The sequence below is a fragment of the Lupinus angustifolius genome, chromosome LG18 (genome assembly GCF_001865875.1).
Source record: "Lupinus angustifolius cultivar Tanjil chromosome LG18, LupAngTanjil_v1.0, whole genome shotgun sequence".
NCBI lineage: Eukaryota > Viridiplantae > Streptophyta > Magnoliopsida > Fabales > Fabaceae > Lupinus > Lupinus angustifolius.
Genome location: NC_032026.1, coordinates 439,714 through 460,463, shown reverse-complemented (window position 1 = coordinate 460,463; position 20,750 = coordinate 439,714). Strand labels below are relative to the sequence as shown.

Sequence of the window (20,750 nt, the reverse complement as noted above, 5' to 3'; positions counted from 1 at the left end):
TTAATTCTTGTTCCCAAGTCCCATGAGTATATGGACTCATATTCTTAGTGTGTTTTTATTCTTGTTCCCAAGTTCTAACAATATAATGACCTGTGTTTTTTGGAGCTCATCTGAAGTCCCAAAATGTCTAACACTATATGTATTCTTTCATTCTTATTGATCAAAAATATAAAGTTAACATATATTTATTTTTTATTTTACTTTTTTAACCAATGAAAAACAAGGGGTACATAGAGTGGTACAAACATCAGGATAGAAGATGTGACTCTATTTTTTATTCTTTATTCTTGTTCCCAAGTTCCAATTAGTACCACGACCTGCGGTATTGGTGGTCTTTTCGTTCATGTTTCCATGGTCTGGAAGTACCCAAATATGTGTTCTTAACCTATGATCTTGAAATCGAAGCAATAAAACTCGTTTTAGAGTAAGATAGTGTTAAGAATATATAGTTGATGAAATATTGATAGGTGAGTTCTCTCTACCTCGATAAAATTAAAACTCATTTCTTTACTAGTTACTTATCAATATATTATTCAAACCTCAGTTTAGTTCATATACGATAAGCAAGAAGTGAAGAGCACCACTACAAACATCGTCTTATCATGTCGGCTAGAAATTAAAGATGAAGTGATGAAGAAAAAGGTGGTAAGTTTTGTGGTTTTATAAAGTGAAATAATTTTTTGTACCTATTATGGTTTTTTTACCCAATCAGGGTTATCTTATCCATTTCTATGTGAAATAAGGGCATTTGGGTCATTCCATTAAGAAGAGTGTTTTGGTGATTTTTAAATAAAAAGGACCAAAAATAACTCTACAAAATGTGAGTGGAAGTTTAAAAATGAATAAATCCTACTAGATAATAGACGTTATAAATATTTTGAAAATGGGTAAATGATACCGGATAATAAATATTAGTAGTTGTTTTAAAAAAGAATAAATTGTACTCGATAATAAATATTGTGAGTTGTTTTAAAAAGGAACAAGTTCTATCATTTTTTAATAGAATGATAATAAATAGACATTTTGCCTTCACTTGAAACGCATTAGAAAATAAAAACATAGATTAAAAACAATAGAAAATTGAGAGAGAGAAAACATTTCTTGCATTTGCCACATCCCGATTTCTGGTTGAAAATTTGTTACACGATTTTGGAGGATGAAAGGATGGAGGTTATACCCTCTTCTTCATGGTTTGGAGTCGACACCATGGTTTTACGATCAAAATAGAGAAGATCCTCTTTATTTTTATCTTTGATAGGCATTTATCTATAATCTAGAAATCTGAACTCTCGAGCTGAATACGGATCGTGAATGATATTAATATATCGTCCACTTATACTTGACAATACACTCACTAATTGCATGGACTAATTTAAACTTATTTTTATTTGTCCCTAATAAGATTGTATCCTTCTCCTATATCTCATGAGTAACAGAGAATCAATACTACATAGTTCTACATAAAAAAAATATTTATTGGTTGAGTCTACTTTATTTTATTTTATCTTAAAAGCGACATATCGTGACGATTTAAATGACGAGTTAAGGAAAAGAATGAAAATCATGATCATTCACCATAAAAGTGATTATTATTTTTATATTTTTAAATTAATTGAGAAAAATATTTACATTTCTTTTATTTTATATTTATTAATCATTCTAAAGAAAATATTTAATCTTATTATTATTATTAATCTTCAAAATAGTAAATTGAATAGAAATGACATGTAGTCATCATTCAAATATGACCCACTGAAGATAAATGAAATCAAAACATTATCTTCTTCCATCCAGGATAAAAATATTATTTAATTATTTAAATTAATCAAACGTTATATTCTTATATTAATAATGGTAATGTTGAAAGATTAATTGCTGGATATTTACTACGAAGTAAATAAATAATTTAAAAAAATATTCTTTGTTCTATATATATATTAATCATAAATAATTAATAAATTGTGAAATTTTATATTGATAAAATAATATATTTATCATATTTGATATTAGTCTCCTAAAATAAATTATAATAAAGATGAATAAAGGATAGTGAATTTATTTCCTTTTCCACAAATCATCTTTGAGTGATGATAATACTTTATTTTTACTCGTTATTTTTTTTCATGAAATCAAAAATGCAATAATAAATAAAAACAATTTAATAAATAGTTAACATAGAATAATAATAATAATAATAATATAACTTATTTAATAATAAATAGTAAACGCCAAATTAAATAAATATGAATTTTTTATTACTTTATAATATTAAAAATATTCATAAAGACTATCAATTTTTTATTACTTTATCTTAGTTTGTATCCAATAAAAGGATCTCAAAATCTTTAAGAATGTGTCTTGTAGCAACATAAGAGTACTATTTAAGAGCCATCAATTTTGTTTGCATAGTGCACCAACCATTCCATCTTGTTCACTCTCTTCTAAACCTCTTTCAAGTATCAACTTCAGACATGGCTCGTTCTGCTCCTATTGTTTTCACTATTTTCTTCTTTGTTATAGTTCTTCTTGCCAGTGGTGGGTATTTCTTAATGTTTAATACTGTTAGTTTTTATATTTTCAACTAGGCCTTTATAACTCAGTTTTAAAAATTGTTCACAATTTAAATATATGGCTTTTAGCAAATAAGATGCTACTATTTAAATTTGACTCTTATATATATATATATATATATATATATATATATTAAAGTTTTGGGAGTTGTTGAAATCACATTGCGATCGCAATTTGGAAGTTTCCGAAACTACAATGATTATTTAAAATTTTGGTATAATATATCACAAACTTCTCTATGGTTTACCCGCTTTATTGTTTGTTTTGTGACTTGAACATAAATGGGGCCAACATTAGTGGCAGAAGCAAGGACTTGTTTGTCTGAAAGCAAAGGCTTCACAGGATTATGTTGGAAAAATGCCAATTGTTCTCGTGTTTGCAAGAGTGAGAAATTCTCTGGAGGGTATTGTAGTGGCTTTCAATGTCTCTGTACCAGAAATTGTCCTAAAGATTCTAAAAATAATGGACCCCCGCCCCCAAATCAAGATGGTGAACCCACCACCCCATCCCCAAATCTCGTTGATGAATCCACCACCGCCGCACCCTCCAAATCACATTGATGAATCCACCAACTCGTGATTTATGGATTTTGTGTTTGAGAATAAATGTTAACCATTCTAGCTATTGTCATTGTCATGTTTTAAATCTTATGATCATGTGGGTTAAAATGAAGGAATAATGTAAAATTTATGATCCCTATATTTGTGTTCTATTATCTTAGTGATTTTTTAATCTCTATCTTATCACAACTTTAAATCAAAATTAAAATCTCATGGACACAAAATTGAACACAAAATACTTATGGACAGATGTCACCAATTACATAGCTCTATAGCCCTGTAATAGAATTAATTTTCTTAGTTGAAAGCCCAAAAGGTTGTCCAAAAATAAAAATAATAAAATAGAAAATAAATATGACCCACCTGAACCCAAAGTCCCAAACATTTATTTTGGAAATTTTTAAAAAAATTTGGTATAAGAAAAGTATTCATGCATTTTACACTTTGAAGTGTAAATTAGACTGACTTTGATAATCATAACTACAAAACAAAAAAAACAAACTCTTTCTATCAAAGTTTTTGCATAGGCAAATTTCTTTCCGTGAAATTCTACAGCTCACACTTTTGTTTTTTTTTTTCTAATTTACTTAATATAATAGAAATAACACGTTGTGATAATTCAACAATAACTGGAGGAAAAGAAATGAAGTCACGGTCTTCCCTAAAACATTATATTGCTTTAATCATCAAGTTTGATAAAAATATTATTTAATAATTTAAATTAATTAAAACTAATATTATTTCTATACTATATATAAAGTCAAAACAATGTGTTACTACCATTATGGTTTAATTTCTATATTCATATTTTGCCATTAACTATTGTGCATTTAAAATTAAGTAATTGCATAATTAACAAAATGATTATCAGTTGAATGGTCACGATACATTGTTTCTTTTCCAAACTGCACTTAAAAATACATAAGTACAAGGTAAAATATTGTTCTAACACAAGAGTAAAAAATATAAATTTTATTTTTAAATAAAAGAAATAAACAAACAACTTTAGCGTATAAATTAATTCATGCAACTTATTGTTTTAGTATGAGCGAATGATGTGCTAATACATTTCCCGATCCATAACCAACTCCTAAATCTAAATCCCTAATTTAAATAACAATGTGATATAAAGAGAGTTTTATATATTTTACCTGCAAAAATAGTATGGCTAATCCAAATCTTTTCAAAGAGGTTGTAATTTCCCCTTTGCTCCCCTTAAGTCGTGTCATCGATGCTAACCAAAAACTAGGTCGCAATTCATACTTTCTTGGTCGAGTATCATTGATGTGTATTTTAAAATTCATGTTTTACAAGTCCAATACCCTTGATGAACATTTTAAAATCATGCTTTAAAGGTCTCATACACTTGAAATCATGCTTAAAATCATGCATTTAGAAATTCATGCTTTTCACATTACTTACTCTCAATGTGCTTTAAAGAATAATTTTTTCGTTGTCATATACTCGGTGCATCTAATTACCCCGACTTGGGCTCTAGGTGGTTTTTTATTTCTCTTTCTCAAGTACCCACATTACTCTGACTTGCGTTCTTGATGCTTTTTATTCTTGTTTTCAAGTTTCGATATTACCCTTACTTGCATTTTTAGTTGTTTTTAATGCTTGTTCCCAAGTTTTGGGAGTACCCCGAGGTGTGTTTCTAGTGTTTTTATCCTTGTTCCCAAGTTCTAGCATTACCACGACTTGTGTTCTTGGCAAGTTTTCTTAATTCTTGTTCCCAAGTGCCATGAGTACATGAACTCACATTCTTAGTATGTTTTTATTCTTTTTCCCAAGTTCTAGCAATATAATGACCTGTGTTTTTTGGAGCACATCTTAAGTCCCAAAATTTCTAACACTATATGTATTCTTTCATTCTCATTGGTCAAAAATATAAAGTTAACATATATTTACTTTTTGTTTTACTTTTCTAAACAATGAAAAACAATGGGTTCATAGAGTGGTACAAACTTTGGGATAGAAGATGTGGCTCTATTTTTTTATTCTCTATTCTTGTTCCCAAGTTCCAATTAGTACCACGACTTACGGTATATGTGGTCTTTCCATTCATGTTTCCATGGTCTGGAAGTACCCAAATCTGTGTTCTTAACCTATGATCTTGAAATCGAAGCAATAAAACTCGATGCAGAGTAAGATAGTGTTAAGAATATCTAGGTGATGAAATATTGATAGATGAGTTCTCTCTACCTCAACAAAATTAAAACTCATTTCTTTACTAGTTTCTTATCAATATATTATTCAAACCTCAGTTTAGTTCATATACGATAAGCAACAAGTGAAGAGCACCACTGTAAACATCGTCTTATCATGTCGGCTAGAAATTAAAGATGAAGCGATGAAGAACAAGGTGGTAATTTTTGTGGTTTTATAAAGTGAAAATTTTTTTTACCTATCTCTGAGTATTTACAATAATGTTTACGATTTATAAGGATATTATGGTTTTTTACCCAATCAGGGCTATCTTATCAATTTCTATGTGAAATAAGGGAATTTGGGTCATTCCGTTCCAATAATTTTAACAGAAAAGAAGAGTGTTTTGGTCATTTTTAAATAAAAAGGACCCAAAATAACTCTATAAAATGTGAGTGGAAGTTTAAAAATGAATAAATCCTACTAGATAATAGACGTTATAAATATTTTGAAAATGGGTAAATGATACCGGATAATAAATATTAGTAGTTGTTTTAAAAAAGAATAAATTGTACTCGATAATAAATATTGTGAGTTGTTTTAAAAAGGAACAAGTTCTATCATTTTTTAATAGAATGATAATAAATAGACATTTTGCCTTCACTTGAAACACACTACAAAATAAAAACATAGATTAAAAACAATAGAAAATAGAGAGAGAGAGAAAACATTTCTTGCATTTGCCACATCCCGATTTCTGGTTGAAAATTTGTTACACAATTTGGGAGGATGAAAGGATGGAGGTTATACCCTCTTCTTCATGGTTTGGAGTCGACACCATGGTTTTACGGTCAAAATAGAGAAGATCATCTTTATTCTTATCTTTGATAGGCATTTATCTATAATCTAGAAATCTGAACTCTGGAGCTGAATACGAATCGTGAATGATATTAACATATCGTCCACTTATACTAGACAATACACTCACTAATTGCATGGACTAATTTGAACTTATTTTTATTTGTCCCTAATAAGATTGTATCCTTCTCCTATATCTCATGAGTAATAAAGAATCAATACTACATAGTTTTATGTATAAAAATATTTATTGGTTGAGTCTACTTTATTTTATTTTATCTTAAAAGCGACATATCGTGACGACTTAAATGACGAGTAAAGGAAAAGAATGAAAATCATGATCATTCACCATAAAAGTGGTTATTATTTTTATATTTTTAAATTAATTGAGAAAAATATTTACATTTCTTTTATTCTGTATTTATTAATCATTCTAAAGAAAATATTTATACTTATTGTTATTATTAATCTTCAAAATAGTAAATTGAATAGAAGTGACATGTCGTCATCATTCTAATATGACCCAATGAAGATAAATGAAATCAAAACATTATCTTCTTCCATCTATGATAAAAATATTATTTAATTATTTAAATTAATTAAACGGTATATTCTTATATTAATAATGGTAATGTTGAAAGACTAAATTGCTGGATATTTACTATGAAGTAAATAAATAATTTAAAAAAATATATTCTTTGTTCTATATATATATATTAATCATAAATAATTAATAAATTGTGAAATTTTATACTAATAAAATAATATATTTATCATATTTGATATTAGTCTCTTAAAATAAATTATAATAAAGATGAAGGAAGGATAGTGAATTTATTTCTTTTTCCTCAAATCATCTTCGATTGATGATAATACTTTATTTTTACTCGTTAAAATTTGCTTTTCATTAAATAAAAAATGAAATAATAAATAAAAACATTTTAATAAATAGTTAATATAAAATAATAATATAACTTATTTAATAATAAATAGAAAACGCCAAATTTAATAAATATGAATTTTTTATTACTTTATAATATTAAAAATATTCATAAAGACTATCAATTTTTTATTACTTTATCTTAGTTTGTATCCAATAAAAGGACCTCAAAATCTTTAAGAATGTGTCTTGTAGCAACATAAGAGTACTATTTAAGAGCCATCAATTTTGTTTGCATAGTGCACCAACCATTCCATCTTGTTCACTCTCTTCTAAACCTCTTTCAAGTGTCAACCTCAGACATGGCTCGTTCTGCTCCTATTGTTATCACTATTTTCTTTTTTGTTATAGTTCTTCTTGCGAATGGTGGGTATATCTTAATGTTTAATACTGTTAGTTTTTTGTATTTTCAACTAGGCCTTTATAACTCAGTTTTTAAAATTGTTCACAATTTAAATGTTTGGCTTATATCAAACAAGATGCTACTATTTATCAACTAGTGTTAGTTCAAGTGGTACATGTTTGATTCTCTTTAAGCAAAGTCTCGGGTTCGAGTCTTGTAAATGAAAACAATATCCGCTAGGAGAGTTAACCCACATATCTGTGGATGTTCCTGGCTCGAACAGGATTGCATCAAATGCGAGAATACCTATAAGAGACAAAAAAAAAGTCTGAAAACGTTCCATAGTATGCAATACTCTAATGGTGTATATGTTCTTCTTCCAGATTTTCTCACTATAATTATAGCAACTGAACTTAAGAAATTAATAAAAGTACACATATCAATAATTTTGCTTAACATATGTTAAACTTTTACCACTACTATCCATTTTTTGTGTTCCTTTTCATTATGTGTTTGTGATGTTTTTATTAGCATTACACAAGGTTTAAATTGGAGTATTTGACTCTTATATATATCTATATATTAAAGTTTTGGGAGTTGTTGAAATTATATTGCAATCGCAATTTGGAAGTTTCCGAAACAACAATTATTATTTAAAATTTTGGTATAATATATCACAAACTTCTCTATGGTTTACCCGCTTTATTGTTTTTTGTGTGACTTGAGCAGAAATGGGGCCAACATTAGTGGCAGAAGCAGGGACTTGTTTTTCTAAAAGCAAACACTTCGTAGGACCATGTTCGAAAAATGCCAATTGTGCTGGTGTTTGCAAGAGTAAGAAATTCTCTGGAGGGCGTTGTATTGGCTCTAAATGCCTCTGTACCAGACAATGTCCTAAAGATTCTAAAAATGATGGACCCCCACCCCCAAATCAAGATGGTGAACCCACCACCCCACCCCCAAATCAAGATGGTGAACCCACCACCCCATCCCCAAATCTCGTTGATGAATCCACCACCGCCGCACCCTCCAAATCACATTGATGAATCCACCAACTCGTGATTTATGGATTTTGTGTTTGAGAATAAATGTTAACCATTCTAGCTATTGTCATTGTCATGTTTTATTTTGTTTGATTTAAATCTTATGATCATGTGGGTTAAAATGAAGCAATAATGTAAAATTTATGATACCTATATTTGTGTTCTATTATCTTAATGATTTTTTAATCTCTATCTTATCACAACTTTAAATCAAAATTAAAATCCTATGGACACAAAATTGAACACAAAATACCTATGGACAGATGTCACCAATTACATAGCTCCATAGCCCTGCAATAGAAATAATTTCCTTAGTTGAAAGCTCTAAAGGTTGTCCAAAAAAAAATAAAAATAAATAAATATGACCCACCTGAGCCCAAAGTCCCAAACATTATTTTGGAATTTTTTTAAATCTTTTGGTATAAGAAAAAGTATTCATGCATTTTACACTTTGAAGTGTAAATTAGCATGACTTTGATAATCATAACTACAAAACAAAAAAACAAACTCTTTCTATCAAAGTTTTTTTATAGGCAAATTTCTTTCTGGGAAATTCTACAGCTCACACTTTTCTTTTTTTCTAATTTACTAAATATATTTTTTTGAGGCAAGGGTGTCAATGCACGCGATAAGATATATTAATGAGGAAACTTACAATAAGGACATTACAAAATTTTGAACCTATAGCTAGGCAAAAACATTCCATTCCTATTAAACTCAAAAGAAAGAAATTGAGGAATTGAGTTCCACCAAAAATCAGGTTTATAAGTTACACCATAATTTGCAAGCTTGTCAGCATAAGAGTTGCCCTCTCTATAGATGTGAGAGACTTTGAGATTGATAGAGTGCAATATGATCTTGCAATGATCCCAATAGTTCCTTAACTTCCAGGGAGGAGTCATGTTTCCATTGAAAATTTCAACAACCATACTTGAGTCACATTCTAACCATAAAGCATTCCAAGACATAACTTTGGGTAGATGGATTGCAGAAATGGCAGTGAACAGCTCTGCATATAAAGAGTCTTGTATGCCAAGATAGGTAGCAAAACAACCCAAGAAATCCCAATTACTGTCTCTAAAAATGGCACCACCTCCTGCCTGTCCTGGTGAGCCACAAGCAGCACCATTAGAATTCACCTTTACCCAACCCTGAGAAGGAGGGAGCCACAGAACTTGGGAAATACCAGGAGCAGGGAGAAACTTAGGAGTAATCTGGAAGGCTCTGATTAAACCAAACTCATACAGGGAAGGCTTTGCAGCCAACCTTGAATGGTTTCATGATAAGGCCAAGTCTCTCTTGATAGCATGACACGCTTGGATAAGGCTGACTTTGTTGTCCTCAAACCTACTTTGATTTCTGCAATACCATATGCTGGAAATTATAAGGATTATACAAGCTGAAACCACAAGCTTCAACTGAGGGCTCCAACATGGCAGACAGACCATGTAGAGGCTATCAATTGAAGACTTATCCATAGGAGAACCAATAAGGTTACCAAGCCAGTTCCATAAAGAAGTTGCAAAGCTGCACTCGAAGAAAATGTGCTTGGAGGATTCTTCCTCAGTGTTGCAAAGGGCACAAATGGAAGCCATAGCCACTCATCTCTTTTCCCCCAGGTTTTAGCCTCCAAGTGTTGAAAGACTTCGTAGGAGGAATAGAAGGGGACCAAAGTAACTTACACCAATTCGGTTGAGCCATAGGAGGACTATAGAAATTATAAGCATCCTTCATGCTAAGGTTGCCATTATTTGAGTGCATCCAAACCAACTGATCATTCTGCATATTTGATACATGAATTTTGATAATAGATCTCATAATATCAGGGCACTCTGTAGGCATCCAAGCATGGATAATCCATTTTTGATCCTCTACGAAATCACTGACCTTAGCAGTCAAGGATGGGTATAAATCGAGAGGGATATGCAGAGATTGAACCAGAGGGCACCCAAGCCAATTGTCTAACCAATACTTGATTTTGGAGCCATCATCAACAAGCCAAATTGAATTATCAGAGACATCTTGCCAAACTCTTCTAATTCCAGGCCAAACAGAGGACTTCACATAGCTAGCGTTAGGACAACCAACTTTATAGAATCTCATTCTGTAGAAAATAGCCCACTCATGAGGGGAAGATTTCATTTTCCAGGTTACCTTGAGAAGAGCAGCTTTATTCAAATCAGCAATAGATCTCAAACTAAGACCTCCATCTTTGATTGGAGTGCAAATTTTGTGCCAAGCAACTGTTACAAGTCTTCTAGTGTTTGTATCACCAGACCAAATAAAATTCCTTATGCTTTTGTCTAGAGACTTAAGCAGAGAAATTGGCCAAGAGTAGACCTAGAAGTTGTAGGCCATCATGCTATGGATGATGGATTTAACCAGCTCAACTCTGCCCATAATAGATAAAGTTGCTCCTTTCCAATTTGACATTTTGTTGACACACCTGTCAGCTAAAGGTTGGAGGTGAATGACTTTAGGTTTACCTATGAAGATAGGGACACCTAGATAGGAGAAATGCTAAATATAATAGAAATAACACATTGTGATAATTCAAAAATTACTAGAGGAAAAGAAATGAAGTCACGGTCCTCCCTAAAACTTTATATTGCTTTAATCATCAAGTTTGATAAAAAGATTATTTAATGATTTAAATTAATTAAAACTAATATTATTTATATACTATATATAAAGTCAAAACAATGTGTTACTACCATTATGGTTTAATTTATATATTCATATTTTGCCATTAACAGTTCTTTGATTTCTAGCAAAAAACATGTAATACTAGGTAACCACCATTAATACAATAATCACATATCTCACCTTAAATTGGACATTATAATAAATTAGATATCTTACAAAAAATTATAACATAAAAAATACCCAATATAAAAAAATTATAATTCTCTAAAATAAAGTATATAAAAATTAAATATTTAATACCGTAAAATAATAATATTGGTTAGCACACTAGTATTAATAATGGTAATGTTGATGGATTAACTATTGTGCATTTAAAATTAAGTAATTGCATAATTAAGAAAATGATTATCAGTTGAATGGTCACGATACATTGTTTCTTTTCCAAATTGCACTTAAAAATACATAAGTACAAGGTAAAATATTGTTCTAACACAAGTGTAAAAAATATAAATTTTATTTTTAAATAAAAGAAATAAACAAACAACTTTAGGGTATAAATTAATTCATGCAACTTACTATTTTAGTATGAGCGAATGATGTGCTAATACATTTCCCGATCCATAACCAACTCCTAAATCTAAATCCCTAATTTAAATAACAATGTGATATAAAGAGAGTTTTATATATTTTACCTGCAAAAATAGTATGGCTAATCCAAATCTTTTCAAAGAGGTTGTAATTTCCCCTTTGCTCCCCTTAAGTCGTGTCATCGATGCTAACCAAAAACAAGGTCGCAATTCATACTTTCTTGGTCGAGTATCATTGATGTGTATTTTAAAATTCATATTTTACAGGTCCAATACCCTTGATGAACATTTTAAAACCATGCTTTAAAGGTCTCATATACTTGATATGCATTTAGAAATTCATGCTTTTCACATTACGTACTCTCAATGTGCTTTAAAGAATAATTTTTCGTTGTCATGTACTCGGTGCATCTAATTACCCCAACTTGGGCTCTAGGTGGTTTTTTATTTCTCTTTCTCAAGTACCCACATTACTCTGACTTGCGTTCTTGATGCTTTTTATTCTTGTTTTCAATTTTCAATATTACCCTTACTTGCATTTTTAGTTGTTTTTAATGCTTGTTCCCAAGTTTTGGGAGTACCCCGAGGTGTGTTTCTAGTGTTTTTATCCTTGTTCCCAAGTTCTAGCATTCCCACGACTTGTGTTCTTGGCAAGTTTTCTTAATTCTTGTTCCCAAGTCCCATGAGTATATGAACTCACATTCTTAGTGTGTTTTTATTCTTGTTCCCAAGTTCTAGCAATATAATGACCTGTGTTTTTTGGAGCACATCTTAAGTCCCAAAATGTCTAACACTATATGTATTCTTTCATTCTTATTGGTCAAAAATATAAAGTTAACATATATTTAATTTTTGTTTTACTTTTTTAACCAATGAAAAACAAGGGGTACATAGAGTGATACAAACTTCAGGATAAAAGATGTGACTCTATTTTTTTATTCTTTATTCTTGTTCCCAAGTTCCAATTAGTACCATGACCTGCGGTATTGGTGGTCTTTCCATTAATGTTTCCGTGGTCTGGAAGTACCCAAATCTGTGTTCTTAACCTATGATCTTGAAATCGAAGACATAAAACTCGTTGTAGAGTAAGATAGTGTTAAGAATATATAGGTGATGAAATATTGATAGGTGAGTTCTCTCTACCTCGACAAAATTAAAACTCATTTTTTTACTAGTTACTTATCAATATATTATTCAAACCTCAGTTTAGTTCATATACGATAAGCAACAAGTGAAGAGAACCACTACAAACATCATCTTATCATGTCGGCTAGAAATTAAAGATGAAGTGATGAAGAACAAGGTGGTAATTTTTGTGGTTTTATAAAGTGAAATAATTTTTTTTTACCTATCTATGAGTATTTTCAATAATGTTTACGATTTATAAGGATATTATGGTTTTTTACCCAATCAGGGCTATCTTATCAATTTCTATGTGAAATAAGGGAATTTGGGTCATTCCGTTCCAATAATTTTAAGAGAAAAGAAGAGTGTTTTGGTGATTTTTAAATAAAAAGGACCCAAAATAACTCTACAAAATATGAGTGGAAGTTTAAAAATGAATAAATCCTACTAGATAATAGACATTATAAATATTTTGAAAATGGGTAAATGATACCAGATAATAAATGTTATTAGTTGCTTTAAAAAAGAATAAATTGTACTCGATAATAAATATTATCGGTTGTTTTAAAAAGGAAGAAATCCTATCATTTTTTAATAGAATGATAATAAATAGACATTTTGCCTTCACTTGAAACACACTACAAAATAAAAACATAGATTAAAAACAATAGAAAATAGAGAGAGAAAACATTTCTTGCATTTGCCACATCCCGATTTCTGGTTGAAAATTTGTTACACGATTTTGGAGGATGAAAGGATGGAGGTTATACCCTCTTCTTCATGGTTTGGAGTCGACACCATGGTTTTCAAAATAGAGAAGATCATCCTTATTCTTATCTTTGATAGGCATTTATCTATAATCTAGAAATCTGAACTCTGGAGCTGAATACGAATCGTGAATGATATTAACATATCGTCCACTTATACTAGACAATACACTCACTAATTGCATGGACTAATTTGAACTTATTTTTATTTGTCCCTAATAAGATTGTATCCTTCTCCTATATCTCATGAGTAATAAAGAATCAATACTACATAGTTCTATGTACAAAAATATTTATTGGTTGAGTCTACTTTTTTTATTTTATCTTAAAAGCGAAGAGACATATTGTGACGACTTAAATGACGAGTTAAGGAAAAGAATGAAAATCATGACCATTCACCATAAAAGTGATTATTATTTTTATATTTTTAAATCAATTGAGAAAAATATTTACATTTCTTTTATTCTGTATTTATTAATCATTCTGAAGAAAATATTTATACTTATTGTTATTATTAATCTTCAAAATAGTAAATTGAATAGAAGTGACATGTAGTCATCATTCAAACATGACCCAATGAAGATAAATGAAATCAAAACATTATCTTCTTCCATCTATGATAAAAATATTATTTAATTATTTAAATTAGTTAAACGATATATTTTTATCTATACTATATATAAAAGCCCAAACTTGAAATAACTTCCCTCATGGTGTAATTTTCATTTCCTATATTGCCATTAACATTATTTAATTTTTACAAAAAAACTACATAATCCTAAGCAACTACCACCGATCCATTAATTAACCACATATCTCACCTTAAATTAAACATTATCATAAACAAAAAATATATATATAAAAATTAAATATGTAGTGTCACACAATATTCACCGGCAGACACGAAGTGCCTGTACACACTAGTATTAATAATGTTAATGTTGAAAGATTAATTGCTGGATATTTACTATGAAGTAAATAAATAATTTAAAAAAAGTATTCTTTGTTCTATATATATTAATCATAAATAATTAATAAATTGTGAAATTTTATACTAATAAAATAATATATTTATCATATTTGATATTAGTCTCTTAAAATAAATTATAATAAATATGAAGGAAGGATAGTGAATTTATTTCTTTTTCCTGAAATCATCTCTGAGTGATGATAATACTTTATTTTTACTCGTTAAAATTTGCTTTTCATTAAATAAAAAAATGAAATAATAAATAAAAACATTTTAATAAATAGTTAATATAAAATAATAATAAAAATAATAATAAAAATAATAATATAACTTATTTAATAATAAATAGTAAACGCCAAATTAAATAAATATGAATTTTTTATTACTTTATAATATTAAAAATATTCATAAAGACTATCAATTTTTTATTACTTTATCTTAGTTTGTATCCAATAAAAGGATCTCAAAATCTTTAAGAATGTGTCTTGTAGCAACATAAGAGTACTATTTAAGAGCCATCAATTTTGTTTGCATATTGCACCAAACATTCCATCTTGTTCACTCTCTTCTAAACCTCTTTCAAGTATCAACTTCAGACATGGCTCGTTCTGCTCCTATTGTTTTCACTATTTTCTTCTTTGTTATAGTTCTTCTTGCCAGTGGTGGGTATATCTTAATGTTTAATACTGTTAGTTTTTATATTTTCAACTAGGCCTTTATAACTCAGTTTTTAAAATTGTTCACCATTTAAATATATGGCTTTTATCAAATAAGATGCTACTATTTAAATTTGACTCTTATAAATATCTATATATTAAAGTTTTGGGAATTGTTGAAATCATATTGCGATCGCAATTTGGAAGTTTTCGAAAATACAATCATTATTTAAAATTTTGGTATAATATATCACAAACGTCTCTATGGTTTACCCGCTTTATTGTTTGCTTTGTGACTTGAGCAGAAATGGGGCCAACATTAGTGGCAGAAGCAGAGACTTGTTTGTCTAAAAGCAAACACTTCGTAGGACCATGTTCAAAAAATGCCAATTGTGCTGGTGTTTGCAAGAGTGAGAAATTCTCTGGAGGGCGTTGTATTGGCTCTAAATGCCTCTGTACCAGACAATGTCCTAAAGATTCTAAAAATGATGGACCCCCACCCCCAAATCAAGATGGTGAACCCACCACCCCACCCCCAAATCAAGATGGTCAACCTGCCACCCCATCCCCAAATCTCGTTGCTGAATCCACCACTGCCGCACCCTCCAAATCAGATTGATGAATCCACCAACTCGTGATTTATGGATTTTGTGTTTGAGAATAAATGTTAACCATTCTAGCTATTGTCATTATCATGTTTTATTTTGTTTGATTTGAATCTTACGATCATGTGGGTTAAAATGAAGGAATAATGTAAAATTTATGATATCTATATTTGTGTTCTATTATCTTAATGATTTTTTAATCTATCTTATCACAACTTTAAATCAAAATCAAAATCCTATGGACACAAAATTGAACACAAAATACCTATGGACAGATGTCACCAATTACATAGCTCCATAGCCGTGTAATAGAATTAATTTCCTTAGTTGAAAGCTCAAAAGGTTGTCCTTAGTTGGAAATATTTTAAATTTTTTGGTAGAAGAAAAAGTATTCATGCATTTTACACTTTGAAGTGTAAATTAGCCTGACTTTGATAATCATAACTACAAAACAAAAAAACAAACTCTTTCTATCAAAGTTTTTGCATAGGCAAATTTCTTTCCAGGAAATTCTACAGCTCACACTTTTCTTTTTTTCTAATTTACTAAATATATTTTTTTGAGGCAAGGGTGTCAATGCACGCGATAAGATATATTAATGAGGAAACTTACAATAAGGACATTACAAAATTTTGAACCTATAGCTAGGCAAAAACATTCCATTCCTATTAAACTCAAAAGAAAGAAATTGAGGAATTGAGTTCCACCAAAAATCAGGTTTATAAGTTACTCATTATTGTTTAATTTCTATATTCATATTTTGTCATCAACAGTTCTTTGATTTCTACACACAAAAAAACATGTAATATTAGGTAACCACCATTAATATAATAATCACATATCTCACCTTAAATTGGACATTATAATAAATTAGATATCTTACAAAAAATTATAACATAAAAAATACCAATATAAAAAATTATAATTCTCTAAAATAAAGTATATAAAAATTAAATATTTAATAACGTAAAATAATAATGTTGGTCAGCACACTAGTATTAATAAAGGTAATTTTGATGGATTAACTATTGTGCATTTAAAATTAAGTAATTGCATAATTAACAAAATGATTATCGGTTGAATGGTCACGATACATTGTTTCTTTTCCAAATTGCACTTAAAAATACAGAAGTACAAGATAAAATATTGTTCTAACATAAGAGTAAAAAATATAAAGATGGAGTGATGATAAGCAACAAGTGAAGAGCACCACTGCAAACATCGTCTTATTATGTCGGCAAGAAATTAAATATGGAGTGATGAAGAACAAGGTGGTAAGTTTTGTGGTTTTATAAATTGAAATAATTTTTTGTACCTATATATGAGTATTTACAATAATGTTTTCGATTTATAAGGATATTATGGTTTTTTTACCCAATCAGGGCTATCTTATCCATTTCTATGTGAAATAAGGGCATTTGGGTCATTCCATTCAATATAATTTTAAGAGAAAAGAAGAGTGTTTTGGTGATTTTTAAATAAAAAGTACCAAAAATAACTCTACAAAATGTGAGTGGAAGTTTAAAAATGAATAAATCCTACTAGATAATAGACATTATAAATATTTTGGAAATGGGTAAATGATACCAGATAATACTAAATATTATTTGTTGTTTTAAAAAAGAATAAATTGTACTCGATAATAAATATTATGGGTTGTTTTAAAAAGGAACAAGTCCTATCATTTTTTAATAGAATGATAATAAATAGACATTTTGCCTTCACTTGAAACGCACTAGAAAATAAAAACATAGATTAAAAACAATAGAAAATAGAGAGAGAAAAAACATTTCTTGCATTTGCCACATCCCGATTTCTGGTTGAAAATTTGTTACACGATTTTGGAGGATGAAAGGATGGAGGTTATACCCTCTTCTTCATGGTTTGGAGTCAACACCATGTGTAACGTCCCGTAAATTATTCCAACAATATTTCCCAAAAATGGATAACATTTTTTTTTGTATTTATAATATAAAACTCTTCATTTACATTTAATTCCTTTTCGGGACATCACATTTAGTAACCTAAAATGTGAAAAAGATAACAATAATTCGTTAAATGATCCTTTATTGAAATAACTGAAAACATACAAAGCCAAAGCGGAATACATTTTAATCCTAACTGAAATGTCTACAATAGTATGGTTTATTCAGAGCATTATAAGTACCCTACACATATACTCACCTCAAGGGCAACTAGAAGTAGAAATGACCACTAGCGACTAGCTCCGGAGTTAACGGGTGTACTAGAACACTCACTGGGATCCTCCTCCATCTCAGAATCAGAAGAAAGGTCTACCACCTCAATGGATTCCTCTATACATACCAACGCCACACAGTCTTCCTCTACGGCTTCTCGCTCCTCTTCCGGGTTGTTAGATGGACCCTGTGACTTTCTTCCCACTCTCACCTCTGCCTGAGGATCAGGCAGCATCGGTATAGCAGCTCTCTTCCCTGGTGGGGAACAGGGCACATCATCCCTACTCCGCCTCCAAGCAGATGGTCCAACATCAGTGGGTCCGTAAGGGATCACAGACTGAATGGATGGCTCAGTAGGCGCAAATCTCCGAGCAGGCAAGGTGAATGAAGCCTCCAAGTTTGCATGTTGAGAAGGAAAGCGCATCGTAGAGCCGTCACAAACCATCTCTAGCTCTAAGGAACAAGGGCCTGTGTAGGTATATCTATGTCCATCACTACTCCATGTCCCTTTCAGGGATATCGAGAATCGGTAGCTCCGAATCCTCGCCGTACGGTCCATCTAAAAGAGAACGCAAACCAAGAACAAGCAGAAAGAAAAGAAAAGAAGAGAGAGTAAGACATCTAATGAATATAATTCATTGACAGCATGGAATTACACCGAATATCACATCTAGACAGACTCGCATAATATACACAATATAGATCACAAACATAATGCACAATGATGGATGCAGTTATAACTCGGATCATGGGGATGTAACATCCACGATCTTAATGTATGAATGTTATGCTTATTTCATCCATCCTTACACCAATATCCTCCTAATATATTATTCAGAAATAACCAAGAGTACAGGTCCCATAACAAGCTGATTTGATCGCACCAAAAATTATTCCTCGCAAGGATATATATATATATGATCGATCGATTCCGAAGAACGGTCCATTTCAGGATGGTGTCGTATCAAACACTTTTTGGGCATTCCTCTCATTGATCCTGATTACAAAGAGGGGTTGTTAGAGATCGTCTAGTTTGCGCTGTGAGAACTGTCCGATCAAACAGAATACCTCATCCAGGAATATAGGAGACTCATCTCACCTAGACTCTCCTTCAAGATTTTGCTGACGAATCACCACCATAGCCGTCCCTCTCAACATCGCGGGGCTCGTTCATCTCCCGTAAATTTCCTCTCCGCTACTTCGTTATTTGAATATGCACACTAACCAAAGTTAGCCGATTAAATATTTTAATTAGTCTTTTAAAATGATCGACCCATCCTAGGACATCTCCCAACGGAATGCTTCTTGTGGGATCCGATCTTACGTTATCACGTAATATAGGAATAACATCCCTACCACTACGAACCATCGCTGACTTATCCTAGACGACCACATGGCCAAGCCTCTTACGGTCAGACAACCTCACTGCGTGGTATCATGTAATCCATTTTAGGCATAGCCTTGCTCACGACATCCTCTTCGGAATCCTTGCCCACATAAGGCGCAAGAACCAAAAGTAACAGTATAAGTTTGTTGATTTGGGCATCAGACTCAATCCTCTGAGCCACGGTATTTCCCAACTGTAAATACACTTCACACCCAAGCTAGGGCTATTGCCTAAGCAATAAATCAATCAAAAGAAGTCACAATTTATGTTTGCCTTTCGTCCAAGCGAGAGACTTTCGCTCAAGCGACCAATTCATCAAAACATACTCAATTTTATGCATGGTTCTCGCTCGAGCGAGGGGACTGTCGCTCAAGCTAAATATCCACCAAAACCTGGTCAAAATACCTGTCTGGACTTTCCCGGGCGAAATACGGTCGCTTGGGTGCCAAAAACACCCAAAACGGGCCCTCTGGCCCTCGCTTAGGCGAGAAACGCTCGCCCAAGCGAGGATGGCACGCCCGGGCGAGGGGTTGCTCGCCCAAGCACTATTTAGAACCATTCTTCTTTGTTTCTCCCTCACCCAGGCGAGGTGGTCCAGTTACCAGGACCATTTTCCTCGCCCTTTTGGGCTACCGGATCGAAACTCTCCGCTGTTTTCGATCCCAATGCATGTTAGTTTCTCGAGTGGTGTTCTTTCACGGATAAGACCCACGAGACTTGATATTTTATACTATCTTAGGGGCATTCAGCCTAAAGAAACATTGTACTTAATCTAGACACGAAATCATTTTGTTAAGTACGAGTTTATAACAAAACATAAATAACTCCCAACTTTTGAGATGGTTGAGAGGTCCGGGTGTCATATTCGGACACCACTATATCACGATGTATTCTCTCTCACCTTCGGTTGTAGCGTGGTTTATTACCTTTCCGTGAATGGATCGGTTGTCCGACTTCGTACGCCTCGAAACTAACACAAAACACAAATCAATGATTCGTGAGTTAAATCGCTTTCCTACTAACTCTAAGATAAAAACATCATTTTAATCCATTCTAAGACATCCAAGACTTTCATCCATCCGGTCCAAGATTCATAATCCCAAACCATCCTTTATCCTCGAAAGTCTCGTTCTTGATCCATATCGTGTTCATGATCATTTCAACACCTTTTCACAAGGATTGATCTCATGATCAAACGACATTTCCATTTAAAATATTTCTTTGATTTCAAACTCATCATCTTTCATCAACATAAATAACATGCATATATTCAAAACACTAAAACAGCCCCATGAACAACAAGATTTCATGGTTTCCAAAACAACAATTTCTAGATTCACGAAAAC

General features: G+C 31.2%; 3 protein-coding genes across 3 annotated transcripts; all 3 read left to right on the top strand.

Moving 5' to 3' along the window:
- LOC109332716 (defensin J1-2-like) lies at positions 2,413-3,240 on the top strand. The gene is made up of 2 exons (XM_019567734.1): positions 2,413-2,535; positions 2,869-3,240. The coding sequence occupies exons 1-2, from the start codon at positions 2,472-2,474 to the stop codon at positions 3,129-3,131; spliced, it is 327 nt and encodes a 108-aa protein (XP_019423279.1). The 5' UTR covers positions 2,413-2,471; the 3' UTR covers positions 3,132-3,240.
- On the top strand, positions 7,324-8,596 carry LOC109332715 (defensin-like protein P322). Its single transcript, XM_019567733.1, has 2 exons — positions 7,324-7,443; positions 8,150-8,596. The coding sequence occupies exons 1-2, from the start codon at positions 7,380-7,382 to the stop codon at positions 8,461-8,463; spliced, it is 378 nt and encodes a 125-aa protein (XP_019423278.1). The 5' UTR covers positions 7,324-7,379; the 3' UTR covers positions 8,464-8,596.
- On the top strand, positions 15,084-15,938 carry LOC109332701 (defensin-like protein P322). Its single transcript, XM_019567723.1, has 2 exons — positions 15,084-15,220; positions 15,520-15,938. The coding sequence occupies exons 1-2, from the start codon at positions 15,157-15,159 to the stop codon at positions 15,831-15,833; spliced, it is 378 nt and encodes a 125-aa protein (XP_019423268.1). The 5' UTR covers positions 15,084-15,156; the 3' UTR covers positions 15,834-15,938.